The 12,071-nt window shown below is 38.1% G+C and overlaps 1 protein-coding gene across 4 annotated transcripts in view; it reads left to right on the top strand.

Moving 5' to 3' along the window:
- The window catches only part of SLC15A4 (solute carrier family 15 member 4), a 90,687-nt gene that overhangs the window by 11,073 nt on the left and 67,543 nt on the right, over positions 1-12,071 (top strand). For all 4 annotated transcript variants that reach the window (XR_010592896.1, XM_042852534.2, XM_042852532.2 and 1 more), the window contains exons 2-4: positions 1,415-1,710; positions 3,455-3,623; positions 6,928-7,005. Coding sequence is in view for 3 of the 4 variants with exons in the window: in XM_042852534.2 (XP_042708468.1) it covers positions 1,415-1,710; positions 3,455-3,623; positions 6,928-7,005 (543 nt within the window). In the remaining variant the exon portion in view is untranslated. The remainder of the gene's footprint in view (positions 1-1,414; positions 1,711-3,454; positions 3,624-6,927; positions 7,006-12,071) is intronic.

Raw genomic sequence — 12,071 nt, forward strand, 5'->3', positions numbered from 1 at the left:
AAATTTGAAGAAAAAGTAGAAACTGCAAGGGGCCTCCAGTTTTCCATGGTCCACACAGCAGCTTTGTCAGACTAATGTTTGCACCTCGTCTTACAGCAGTTTAGTCAAATGTTATCAAGGTTTTGAAAGGTACTTTTCAGTGCTTTGGATACAGAAGTTATAGAGCAGTACCAGCAATAGAACTTCTTTCCTGTAGAAAAAGCTGGGTTTTCCCTGACATAGCTGGGGTTTCGTGGCATGTACGTCCAGTTTTTTTGAGTGCCAAGGAAATGACTTTTGCTTCTCAGTCATAAGACATCTGACTCCACTAAGCTGGTACATGCTGCTGATTCATTAGTGGCTCTGAGTTGATTTTCAGCCACAGGGTGCTGACTTAAGTGTTGCAGTCACAAGAGTTATGGGATGCTGTGGATTCTGTTGCAGAGTAGCTGATTCATTAAGTAAAGGGAAGAGGTTGTTTCGTTTTGTTTTTCAAATTTTAACTTCTGGTAAACTGCATCCTGTCCTGAGTTATACAGAGCTCCTATGATTTAACTAGAAGCAGTGATTGTTTATAGTATTTAGTATAGAATAAGGAGCACTTGGGGGAATTGCACAGGTAAAAAAATAGCATAAGCTTGACTGTAGAGATGTTCAGTTAAAGCTTCTGGCAGAAGAATGATTTATGTTCAATTTTTATGTCATACAAGGGGAAATATATTGTACTGTTTGGTGGGGCCTGTTGGTGATAAAGAGAAACCTCTTGAAACCTAAACTCATTTTATAAAAATGCAGTGTTAGAGTACAGTTGCAATAGGAACAATATTTAAATTTAAAGTTTGTGCCTTACTCTTCAAGTAGTCAGCTGCTTACTCTTAAGACTTTTCCCCTATAACTACAGACCACTTTTTGGGGAAAGCTGTTGAAATCTCTGCAGCTGACCTTTGCAATATTTGAGAGCAGAGAACTTAATTCAAATAATTAAATGTAATAACTAAAGTACGTATATTAGAGCATGATAATATTCTTGGGTAACTTATAACAACTGCCTTATTAGAATGTAAAACATAAACGTTATTTTGAATCCTACATGGACTGCATAGTTGTCAGACAGAAAGTTTCATTTTAGGAATTCATGTTTAGAGATGTACCATAACCAAGAGATACTAATGTTGCAGAAGTAATGACTGTAACGAAGAGCAAAGTAGGTCCGCTCTGGTACAGCTCTTCTGTCCATGTGTTGAATATGTACTAACACAGTACAGTGTGACTTCATTAAATACCATATTAAGCCTAGAACACTTTAGTCATTTTAGTTTGACTATAAATTAAACCTGACACTTGAGTGTCTATTGTAGTTGACTGAATTCTAATAAACAGGCTTCAGCCCTTTCAGAAAGCTAATGACTTGTTTATTTTTTTTAATCTCTTCCAGGTCAAAGACCGAGGTCCAGAAGCCACAAGAAGATTTTTTAATTGGTTTTACTGGAGCATTAATTTGGGAGCTATTGTCTCCCTGGGAGGCATTGCGTACATTCAGCAGAATGTCAGCTTCGTTATTGGATATATCATCCCAACAGTTTGCATTGGGATTTCGTTCATGGTGTTTTTGTGCGGTCAGAGTTTCTTCATCACAAAGCCACCTGATGGCAGTGCCTTCACAGACATGTTTAAGATTCTGGCGTACTCTTGTTGCTCACGAAAGAGATCCAGGGAACACCAAACTAATAGGTTTGTAAAAAAAAACTCTTCAGTACAGGCTTAACTCACTTGAAATTTAAACTAAGGTCTCAAGCCACTTTGCTTAATGATTGTATGACTGGCTGGCTGCTGCTTCATATTATGAATCTAGTCTATTTTCTACCGTTTTAGACTTTGACTTTCATTTAGATTTTTGAGTGCTTGAGGGTATATGTCCTAATAAAGAATATATCCTTGTTTTTCCATCTAGTCCCTGTGTACAGCAAAATCAGACTTGCTGTTCTTCCACTACTCCAAAATTTTTCCTGTAGTTCCTCTCCTTTCAAACCTTGTTTATACTTATAGCAGGGGTAGGCAACCTATGGCACGCGTGCCAAAGGTGGCACACAAGCTGATTTTCAGTGGCACTTACACTGGGTCCTGGCCACCGGTACAGGGGGCTCTGCATTTTAATTTAATTTTAAATGAAGCTTCTTAAACATTTTAAAAACCTTGTTTACTTTACGTACAACAGTTTAGTGTTCTATTTTAGACTTCTAGAAAGAGATCTTCTAAAAACATTAAAATGTATTACTGGCACGCGAAACTTTAAATTAGAGTGAATAAATGGAGACTCGGCACACCACTTCTGAAAGTCTAAGCTATAGGTCGGGGTCGGCAACCTATGTCCTTTCTAGCAATGCTGCAGCGGTCCCACTGTAGCACTTCAGTGTAGACACTCACTACAGCGACAGGAGGGGTTCTCCCTTCACTGTAGTTAATCCACCTTCCCAAGAGATGGTAGCTGGGTTGATGAAAGAATTCTTACATCAACCTAACGCTGTCTAAACCAGGGGTTAGGTTGGCTTAACTGTCACTCAGGGTGTGGTTTTTTCAGACCCCTGAGGGACATAGCTGGGTTGACCTAACTTTTTAGTGTAGACCTGTCTTTAGATTGACCTAGCTATGTCAGGAAAAATTTTGTGCCCAAACACCATAGTTAGGTCGACCTAGCCCTTGGTGGGTCAATAGAAGGATACCAGCTCACACTTCTCTGTGGGGTGGATTTACCTACATTAGTGGAAAACCCCCTTCTGTTGATATAGGAAACATCTACTTTACAGTGCACAATTGTGGTGCTGTAGCTATGCTACTGTAGCGTAGACATACTCCCAGTGAATCTGGCCACACCTCAGACTCTGGACTAGCATTTGCTAAATACATTTTTTCACAGAGCACTAATTAACCATTTTTTCTTTTGTGCTTTGCTCTCTCTATGGGCACATCTTGATTTTAAAAGGGTTTTTATTTGCCTTCATAGACTTGATGAGGCAACTGAGCTGTATAACTGCTTTTTCTAACTACCTCTTGGAGCTACTGTCTTCCACACACTATGAGGTCCTCTTGGGTTTCAGGTGCCTCATGCGGCATAGAATTTCATGTGTTCACTTAATCAAGTGCATAAATAAGTTAGAATAACTTATTTTCTGATGGTGTCAATAAACCAGTTGTCACTTTCAAGTGTTGCATTTTTTTAATGCTTAGTCATGCCGAGGGACAAAGAAAGATAATGTGTCTAGTAAACTTTTATAATGAATACTTAGTTTAATTTGTCCCTTTCACACACTTCTGATCCGCTTTGACTGGCATGTTTTCTCTTCTGTATCTAGAAGTAGTTGCCCACTTCTGAAACGCGCAAGGTGTTTTTATGATGGAAAAAGCAATACAAAGTTGTCCGTGAGTGTTTTTTTTTTTTTTTTTTTTTTTAACTTATCTTTAACTTTATTTTCAAAAGTGAAATCCAGGAAGTGCTTCAGCAGCCTCGTAAGCAAAGCCTATTTGAGATGGCGAAGATGTCTCATGGAGGGCCGTTCAGAGAAGATAAAGTGGAAGATGTGAAAGCCCTTGTCAAGATTATCCCTGTCTTTTTGGCTCTTATACCTTACTGGACAGTATATTTTCAGGTGAGTGACTCTGACCAAACATGAAGACCATAAGTTTACATTCTCAACACTGCAATTGGAAGCTCTGTAGGTGCTATCATTAAATCACAGCTCTGAGTCTAAATTGTAAAAATTCATTCCTCTCTGAAAATTGCCCTAAAAGCATCAACTTTGAAGGAACATTTAAAAAAAAATGGGGAAAATGTTCCATAAGCTTTTGTTAAATAGAATAGTTTAGCAATGTTAATGGCTAAAATTCTGAAAGAGGCTGAAAATCTAACAATTTTTGCCTAGCCTTATTTTATTATGGACTGGCTGACTTTTATGTTGGTTTTGGGGTTCACCCCAAACTAGTTCTCAGAGATGTATATTTGCTTGCACAATGTAATTAAAATTATGTAACAAACCAGTGCTTAGTAATGACAAAAATATTTGCTGGCTCATTTGACTTTTTAAACAAAATGTCATGGGGCGAGGTGTATTAGTTCACCAATATGCCCATATCTAAATGTAAATTGCTATGTAGTGTCTTGCACGAATGTAAAATTCCCTCTGAAGTTGAGGGACGAATAAATGGTCTAAAAGGATATTAAGAATATTTTCAAAATATGTATTTTAATCTGAAGATTGTAGTCTTAAAGCTAAAATTTGTAAATATCTAATGTACTTTTCAACATTGAACTGTTTCCTTTTCACTGACAAAGATAAGTGAATTGGAAAACAGATTAGTAAATTTTACTTTTAGTCCCTTTCACTATATTTCTTTACATTGGCAGGATGCTGCAGAGCATAGGTTGCAAACACTTTAGAAGACTGTTTAGAGCTTTAAAAACTTCCACGTAAAAGTAATTTAAAAAAAATTCCTGTGAATGGTTCTGTTGCTCTTAGGTCTCGTACAAGAAGATCTGGATGACCTTGAAAGCTGGAGTAATAGAAATTGAGTGCAATTTAATAGTGCAAAGTGCAAGGTCATGCACTAAGGGCTTGTCTACACTACCAAGTTTTATTGAAAAAACTTGTCAACACCCAAAAGTCAACAAAACAAAAATCGCCAAAGGGTGTTCACACTTGCTCCCTCTGTCGACAGATCACACTGGGGACACCATCATTGCTGGGTGAGCAATGCACCGTGGGTATGTATCCCACAGTGCAGTGTTGTGGGAAGGAAGAGCTGATCGCAGTGCATCTTGGGATTCTCTATGAATTCTCCCACAGCCCCCTCAGCTGAGAGCAGCATCGTGAGTAGCTCTGTGAGCTTTCTGTGCTGAGGAATGGCAAAGCAGCACAGGAGTCTGTCCCCCTCCCCCTGCAGCAGCAGTCCGCCTGCTGCTGTGTTCCTAGTGCCGGGCAGAACAGGAACATTCCAGTGATTTGCTCAAACGGGGCAGGCACAAATACTTCCCGGAGTTTCTAAAGGGGAGGGGCGCATGCCTGCAGGGCAGCAGAGATCAAAACACTGAGCAGAGCAATCAGAGCAGGCATTGTGGGATACTGGCAGAAGCCCATTCTGGGGACAAAACTATCAGCAGTGTCTACACTGGCTCTTTGCCGACAATAAAGGGAGGGGAAAAGACAAAAGTCTCTCGGGGTGGAAGTTTTTTGTCTCCAAAATAGGGCATTTTTTTGCAACAAAAGTCCCATTGTAGTGTGTATGCTTTTGCTGTTTTGTCGCTAAAAGGCAATTTTTGGCAACAAAACTTGGCAGTGTAGACAAGGCCTTAGCAAAAATTCTTGTGGTTAGTGTCTATCAGCTGGGGACTTATCAGTTGGAAGCGACAGAGCAAGAGAGAGACTTGATTTTACTGGCTGATCACAGGATGACGATGAGCTGCCAACGTGATGCAGCCGTGAAAAAGGCTAATACCTCCTGCTGCATCCTAGGATTGCATTTCCACTTGAGATAGGGAAGTGGTAGTACCATTATACAAAGCACTGGTGAGACCTCATCTGGAATACTGTGTGCAGTTCTGGTCTCCCATGGTTTAAAAACGGTTAATTCAAACTGGAATAGGTGCACCGTGCAGAGAAGGGCTGCTAGGATGATCATAGGAATGGAGAACCAACCTTATGAGAGGAGAATCAAGGAGCTTGGCTTGTTTAGCTTGACCAAACAAAGACTAAGGGATCATGTATTTGCTCTCTGTAAATACATCAGAGGGATAAATACCAGGAAGTGGGGAGAGGAATTATTTAAGTTAAGCACCAATGTTGACATTACAACAAAGGGATATCACTGGCCATCAACAAGTTTAGGTTTGACCATTTCTAACTATCAGATGTGAAGATCTGGAACCAGCCTTCCAAGGGGAGCAGTGGGGGGCAGAAAACGTTAACTGGCTTCAGGACTGAATTTGATAAGTTTATGGAGGGAATGGTATGATGAGACTGGCTACATGCCACTAGGAAATCTGCTACTAGCAGTTGCAGATATCCCAAGCAGCCGGTGATGGGAGGCCTCTGGGCTACTACAGAGAATTCTTTCCCAGGTGTCAAGTATCAGGGGGTAGCCGTGTTAGTCTGTATCTACAAAAACAACAAGGAGTCTGGTGGCACCTTAAAGACTAACAGATTTATTTGGGCATAAGCTTTCGTGAGTAAAAACCTCACTTCTTCGGATGCATAGAATTCTTTTCCCAGGTGTGTATCTGTTGGGTCTGAGCCAAGCTAATGGTTCAATATAACAAGTGATGATATGGACACTAATTGCTTTTGTTGGGGTTAAATGGAATCTGCAGGGAAACTTCACTCTAGTGTCAATTTTCCAGTACAAAGCTGAAATTTGTATTTGCTCAGGGTCTAACTGATTGCCATATTTGGCATCAGAAAGGAATTTTCTCCTGGTTCAAATTGGCAGAGTGCCTGGGTGTGGTTTTTTTTTTTTGTTTTGTTTTGGTTTTTGTTTTGTTTTGCGCTTTCCACTAAAGCATGGGATGCGGGTCACATGCAGGTTTAAACTAGTGTAAATGGTGGATTCTCTGTAACTTAGTCTTTAAATCATGATTTGAGGACTTCAGTAACTCAGCCAGAGGTTATGGGTGTATTACAGAAGTGGGTGGGCGAAGTTCTGTGGCCTGCAATGTGTAGGGGGTGGGGGGTCAGACTAGATGATCATGATGGTCCCTTCTGGCCTTTTGAGTCTAAAAGTTTGTGCTTTTTACAAAACTCCAATTTTGGGCCTGAAGAGATGGGGCACTGGAAAACCTTGTTTTGAACCGCTCTCTAGTACATTCAAATGCATTCCTTGTGAATCAGACATTTTAAGTAGTTTCACTTCAGAGTATGACTTTATCAAGTAACAATGTCAACTAATTTTTCTTAATATTAGATGCAGACTACATACGTTTTACAGAGTCTACATTTGAAAATCCCTGAAATTTCAAATGTCACCGCCCATATTCATACGGTAAGTTGGGCAAAATGTGGAGGGTTTTTTTTGTTTGTTCTTTTTAACTTTTGTTCAGTTGAAACTCCCTGAGCTAAGCTAATGGTCCAATGTAACGAATGATGATGTGGACACTAATTGCTTTTGTTGGGGTTAAATGAAGTCTGTAGGGTAGCTTCATTGTAGTGTCAATTTTCCAATAGAAAGCTGAAATTTTGTATTTCCTAACGTTAAGTAGTAGAATTGTAATTTACCTAACTAAACTTGATTTTTATTAACTTAAATATAGGCATTAGTTAATCTTATACATGTTGTTTTGTTCATTTAGGCATATTTCAAAACTAAACTATTAGGTCTGTCAAGTGATGAAAAAGATTAACATTCAAATATTTAATACATTTCAATTGGTATTCTGTTTAACAGTGTGATTAATCGTGATGAATTTTTTTAATCACGTGAGTTAACTGCGATTAATCGACAGCCCTACTAAATGTTTATGATACTGCAGTCCTTATCTACATAAAAATTCCAATGAAGTAAATGAGGAATTGATTCTACAGTAACCCTGAATCTACTCTTAAATTAAGCAAGTATAAGTCAGTCGGAGCCCTGCAGATGTAAAATATGAGACTGTATCTGTGGTTACTATCTTGAGGGTCCAGTTTTGCTTTTGAATGCATGCAGGCAGCTGCCACTGACTTCACTGGGAGTCTCTATGTTCCTTGGTGGCAAAATATGGCCCTTAGAAGAGGCCTTTAAATACACACAAGCTATCAAGGGCTGCACAGACTGGGAGAGGTGCCCCTCCCCTGGCCCGGCCCTGCCAGAGCTGCCAGTACAGCGGGCTGTGGGGAGTCCTTCCTCCCTGGGGCAGCCTTCACCCCAAACTCCTCCTCCCTGGCCCCACGCCGAAGCCCGCACCCCCAGCCAGAGCCAGCACCCTCTGCCCCAGCCCTGAGCCCCCTCCCACACCCCAAACCTCTCAGCTCCACCCCCTCCAACATTACCTCCATGTTGGCTCACAAAAAAAAATTAGAGGGAACACTGCACACAAGCTATGTTACTACTAATAACGCGTTAATGATGAAAAGTGAAGGGGTTTTTTTTAATTCTGTTCACTAATTTTCTGCTGCTTATTTTTAAATGTCCCTTAACTTGAACAATGGAAGTCATTATGTCAATTTCACTTCGTTTTTTAGTGCTGCAGTGTTTGAGTTTCAGTTAGTGGAGGGGAATGTTAATTTAAAAATTCTGATAGAAATTTTTTTAAACGGAAATACTTTCATTGGTCCAAGGTTTGTTAAATTTAGACTAAGCATAATCAAACTTTGGGCCAAATTTGAGATGTCCAATTAAATAGAGCACAGTTTATTTTAACTTGACCACAGGTCCTTGGTAGTTGCAAATAAGTTTTACCAGGTACTTTATTCTTACTATGAAACCCTTCTTGCCCTTTATTAATATTAATACTTGCATTTCTATAGTTTTTTTCCATGAGACAGTCTCAGAGCTTTTTCAAATATTAATTAAGCCTCACAACTGTCATGTTTGAGCTTCCTGATTGCCAGGCTGAACAAAATGAATAGTTTTCCTCTAACTTAGCTAAGACTTAATGAAACAGGCCTGTGCCTTTATCTAATATGGGGAAATTAATGAAGTGTGGACTGATCACTGCAGTAAATGTTCTTTTTAAACAAAGCAGAGTGTGATACTTCTGCTTAGGCCCCTAAAGAATATTATGCATATAAATATGCATTAAAAAATTACAGAAGGCTGTGTGTACACACCCCTAACCTAGTGACTCTAGAGATGCACTGTAACTTTAAAAATATGTAAGTGTGCGTGTTTCTGCTTTGGGAATAAACGTTATCAGTCAGAAACTTATTCTAGTCTTTGGCTCCTTTATTTTTTGGTAAGCAGTATGTTAGGTTCAGAAATTGAACTTGTTCAAATAAGCAATGAAGATTATTACTAGCTTTAGTTGAAAATGATTTAAAATGCCACTCATACTGTAAGACCATTTCTCCTAACTTTAAACTGTGGCTTTAAAAATTAAGTTCAGTTGTATTTAGTGTTCGTTTAATAATGTGGAATTTGAGGCATGGATAGTGGAACGTCATCCTAGTGTGTCTGTCTTGATATTTTAAATGGTTCTTCTACCAGCCAGTCTGTAAGTGAATGTCAGCTCCATTTTCTGCAGTGCTTCCATTGCAGCCCTTTTGCTGCTTCAATCTGAAATCTTAAATAACTCTGCAAGTATATTTTAAAACCATCTCAAAGTAGGTTTGTGGTTTTATCACTTTTTTTCTATTTGGGTGATATGAAAGGCATCACACAACACTACATTTCTAAAAATATGTGTACATGGGTAGTCTCTTCTAAAGCTATCAGACTTGCTCTTAGCCATCAGGCTTTGATGGTTTGCGGTAGCTAAGTAAAAGAGCAGTTGAGTCATGACTCATCAGAGCTACATTTTTCTTAGAAACAGATGCACACCACATTCAATGTAAGCATTACAGTATTTATCTAAAGTGAACAGGATAAAGATTGCACACAGTTTCTTGATATGGAAATAGTGGAATATATAAAAATATGTGCATATTCTCAATTTCCCAACTCCTGATATGTACAAATGGGAAGGAGTGAGTCTCTGAAAAACTTGTGATTTAATTGTGTGAAATATAGCAGTGCTGGCGACACTTGTTTATCCTGTTGTCCATTATCAAATTCAGTAATTCCAAAAAACTTCCCACTTTTTTTTTTACTGTATTATCCAAATCAGTCTTTGTTCAAGTTTTGTGATACGGTTTAATGTTGTGGTGAGATAGTAAAAGTCGGTTATGCTAAACACATTTCTGGGGGGGGGAATCATCTGTGTGAAAATTTTCCTGAATGGGGTAGATTGAATTAAATAAGTGATTTTTAAAGCCACTGATTTTAATTTGATTTAAATAAGCTTGAAACCTTGATTTAAATAAATTTCAATCTTGTTTTGCATTTGTACTCTTTGGAAAATAGAGAGGTTGGTACTTTTTATTTGATAACCGTTAATACACATTGATTTGCAACTAAATACAGCCTTCAGGCTACATTTACTACCTTTTGCTAACCAGGAGGATATATCTATACATTTTATATAAGTAATTATATAGTTTAACTTTTATTTAGTTTATTAATTCTTACATTTATTATGTTACAAAATGCATCATTCACCATTTTCTATTAAATAGGCTAACTTTTTTACTTGTGATTTGTGTCAAGCTCTACTTGGATGGTAATTCAGATTCAATTAAAGTACAAAAACGTTTTAAATGCTTTTTTTGTTAAATAAAACTGCTTTAACTGATGGATACATAAGAAGAAAAATTATCAAAAATGTATCCACATTTTGCATTTAAAGCTAACTGATTTAATGAACAAAGGAAATACCTGTAGCTAATGAATTGAACTGATTGTTTTTGGTCACCATAACCTTCAGAGTCTTAGAACTAGTAGATCATACCACTTCCCATCTAGTTTTTATTCAGAGATTGGAAGAAAAACAATTTTTCCTACTTTTTCAATTCTTAATTGGGTTTTTAACTTTAAATGAACGAGTAATTGAATAAATATTCCCTCTGCACTTGCCAAAGAGGCTACAGCTGCCAAAAAACTAATTTAGCACTGCAACAAATTCTGGTGTCAGGTGCTTAACTAGTGACTTCCACCCGTTCAGTGCTTTGACTTTCTTTAAAACTTGGCAGTAAACATGTATTGCTTAATATTTTTGGTATTTAAATTAAATTATTTTAATCAGGTGATAATTTCAAATTTAATATCAAATGTATTTTAAAAATTAAACCTATTTAATTAAACTTTAAAAAACAGTTTTAAAATATTTTTTAATCCTTTGTTTTAGACCACATTTGCTGACTCTCTCTAGTGGCAAACAAAAAGATGATCAGTTCAGCAGAATTTTTAAGAATTTTTATTTTCCAGAGTATGTGATGGCCCCTTTAACCATAATCTTGCAAATTTGATCTGTTTGGAAATATTTAAGTTTGAACAGTTAATCATTCAAGTCTTTTGAATTCATGGTCTTGAAATAGTTGGAACACAGAGTGTAATATGGAATAAAAAAATTCTCAAACATTATTTGTTGAATTAATTTTTAAGGTAACGACTTGTCCCCCCAAGCTCTTAAGCATAACTCTGTCCTTCCATGAAAACATGTATGGCACGTTTTTCAGAGTAGCAGCCGTGTTAGTCTGAATTCGCAAAAAGAACAGGAGTACTTGTGGCACCTTAGAGTCTAACAAATTTATTTGAGCATAAGCTTTCATGGGCTACAGACCACTTCTTCAGATGCATAGAATGGAACATATATTGAGGAGAGAGATATACACATAAAGAGAGCATGAAAAGGTGGGAGTTCTCTTTCCAACTCTGAGAGGCCAATTAAGTAAGAGGGAAGAAAACGTTCAGTACAACAGCTCAGTCTCTGAGGCTTTCCAGATTTGTAGCAGAGTTAAGCAAGGCTGTGTACTTGCCCAACTCTGTTTGGGATCATCTTCTCCTTGCTATTGAAACAAGCTTTTGGTTCCCCAATTGAGGGAATCTACTTGCACACAAGATCTGATGGAAAGCAGTTCAATCTTGCAAGATTTAGATCTAAAATCAAGACTCAAGAGGCCCTTATCCAATACAGCCTCTTTGCTGATGATGCAGCAGTGACAACCCACACAGAAGTGCATCTTCAAAACTTTCTGGACAGTTTTTCCAAAGTCTTCCAAGACTTCGGGCTTATCATAAGCCTAAAAATGATGAACATAATGTGCCAAGGAGTTGAGGAAGCACCCTTCCTCAAGATGAACAACTATGAACCTGAAGTGGTGAATGAGTTCACATACCTGGAGTCCACTATCGCAGTCCATCTCTCACTTGAAACGAAACTCAACATCCACATTGGAAAAGCTGCCACAACGATTTTTAGACTGAACAAGAGGGTCTGGCAAAACAAACTGACAGAACACACACAGATCAATATGTATCGTGCATGCATTATCAGCACACTTTTGTGTGGGAACAAGACATGGACCTTAGACTCA

This window comes from Chrysemys picta, chromosome 15, assembly GCF_011386835.1.
Source record: "Chrysemys picta bellii isolate R12L10 chromosome 15, ASM1138683v2, whole genome shotgun sequence".
NCBI classification, from domain to species: domain Eukaryota; kingdom Metazoa; phylum Chordata; order Testudines; family Emydidae; genus Chrysemys; species Chrysemys picta.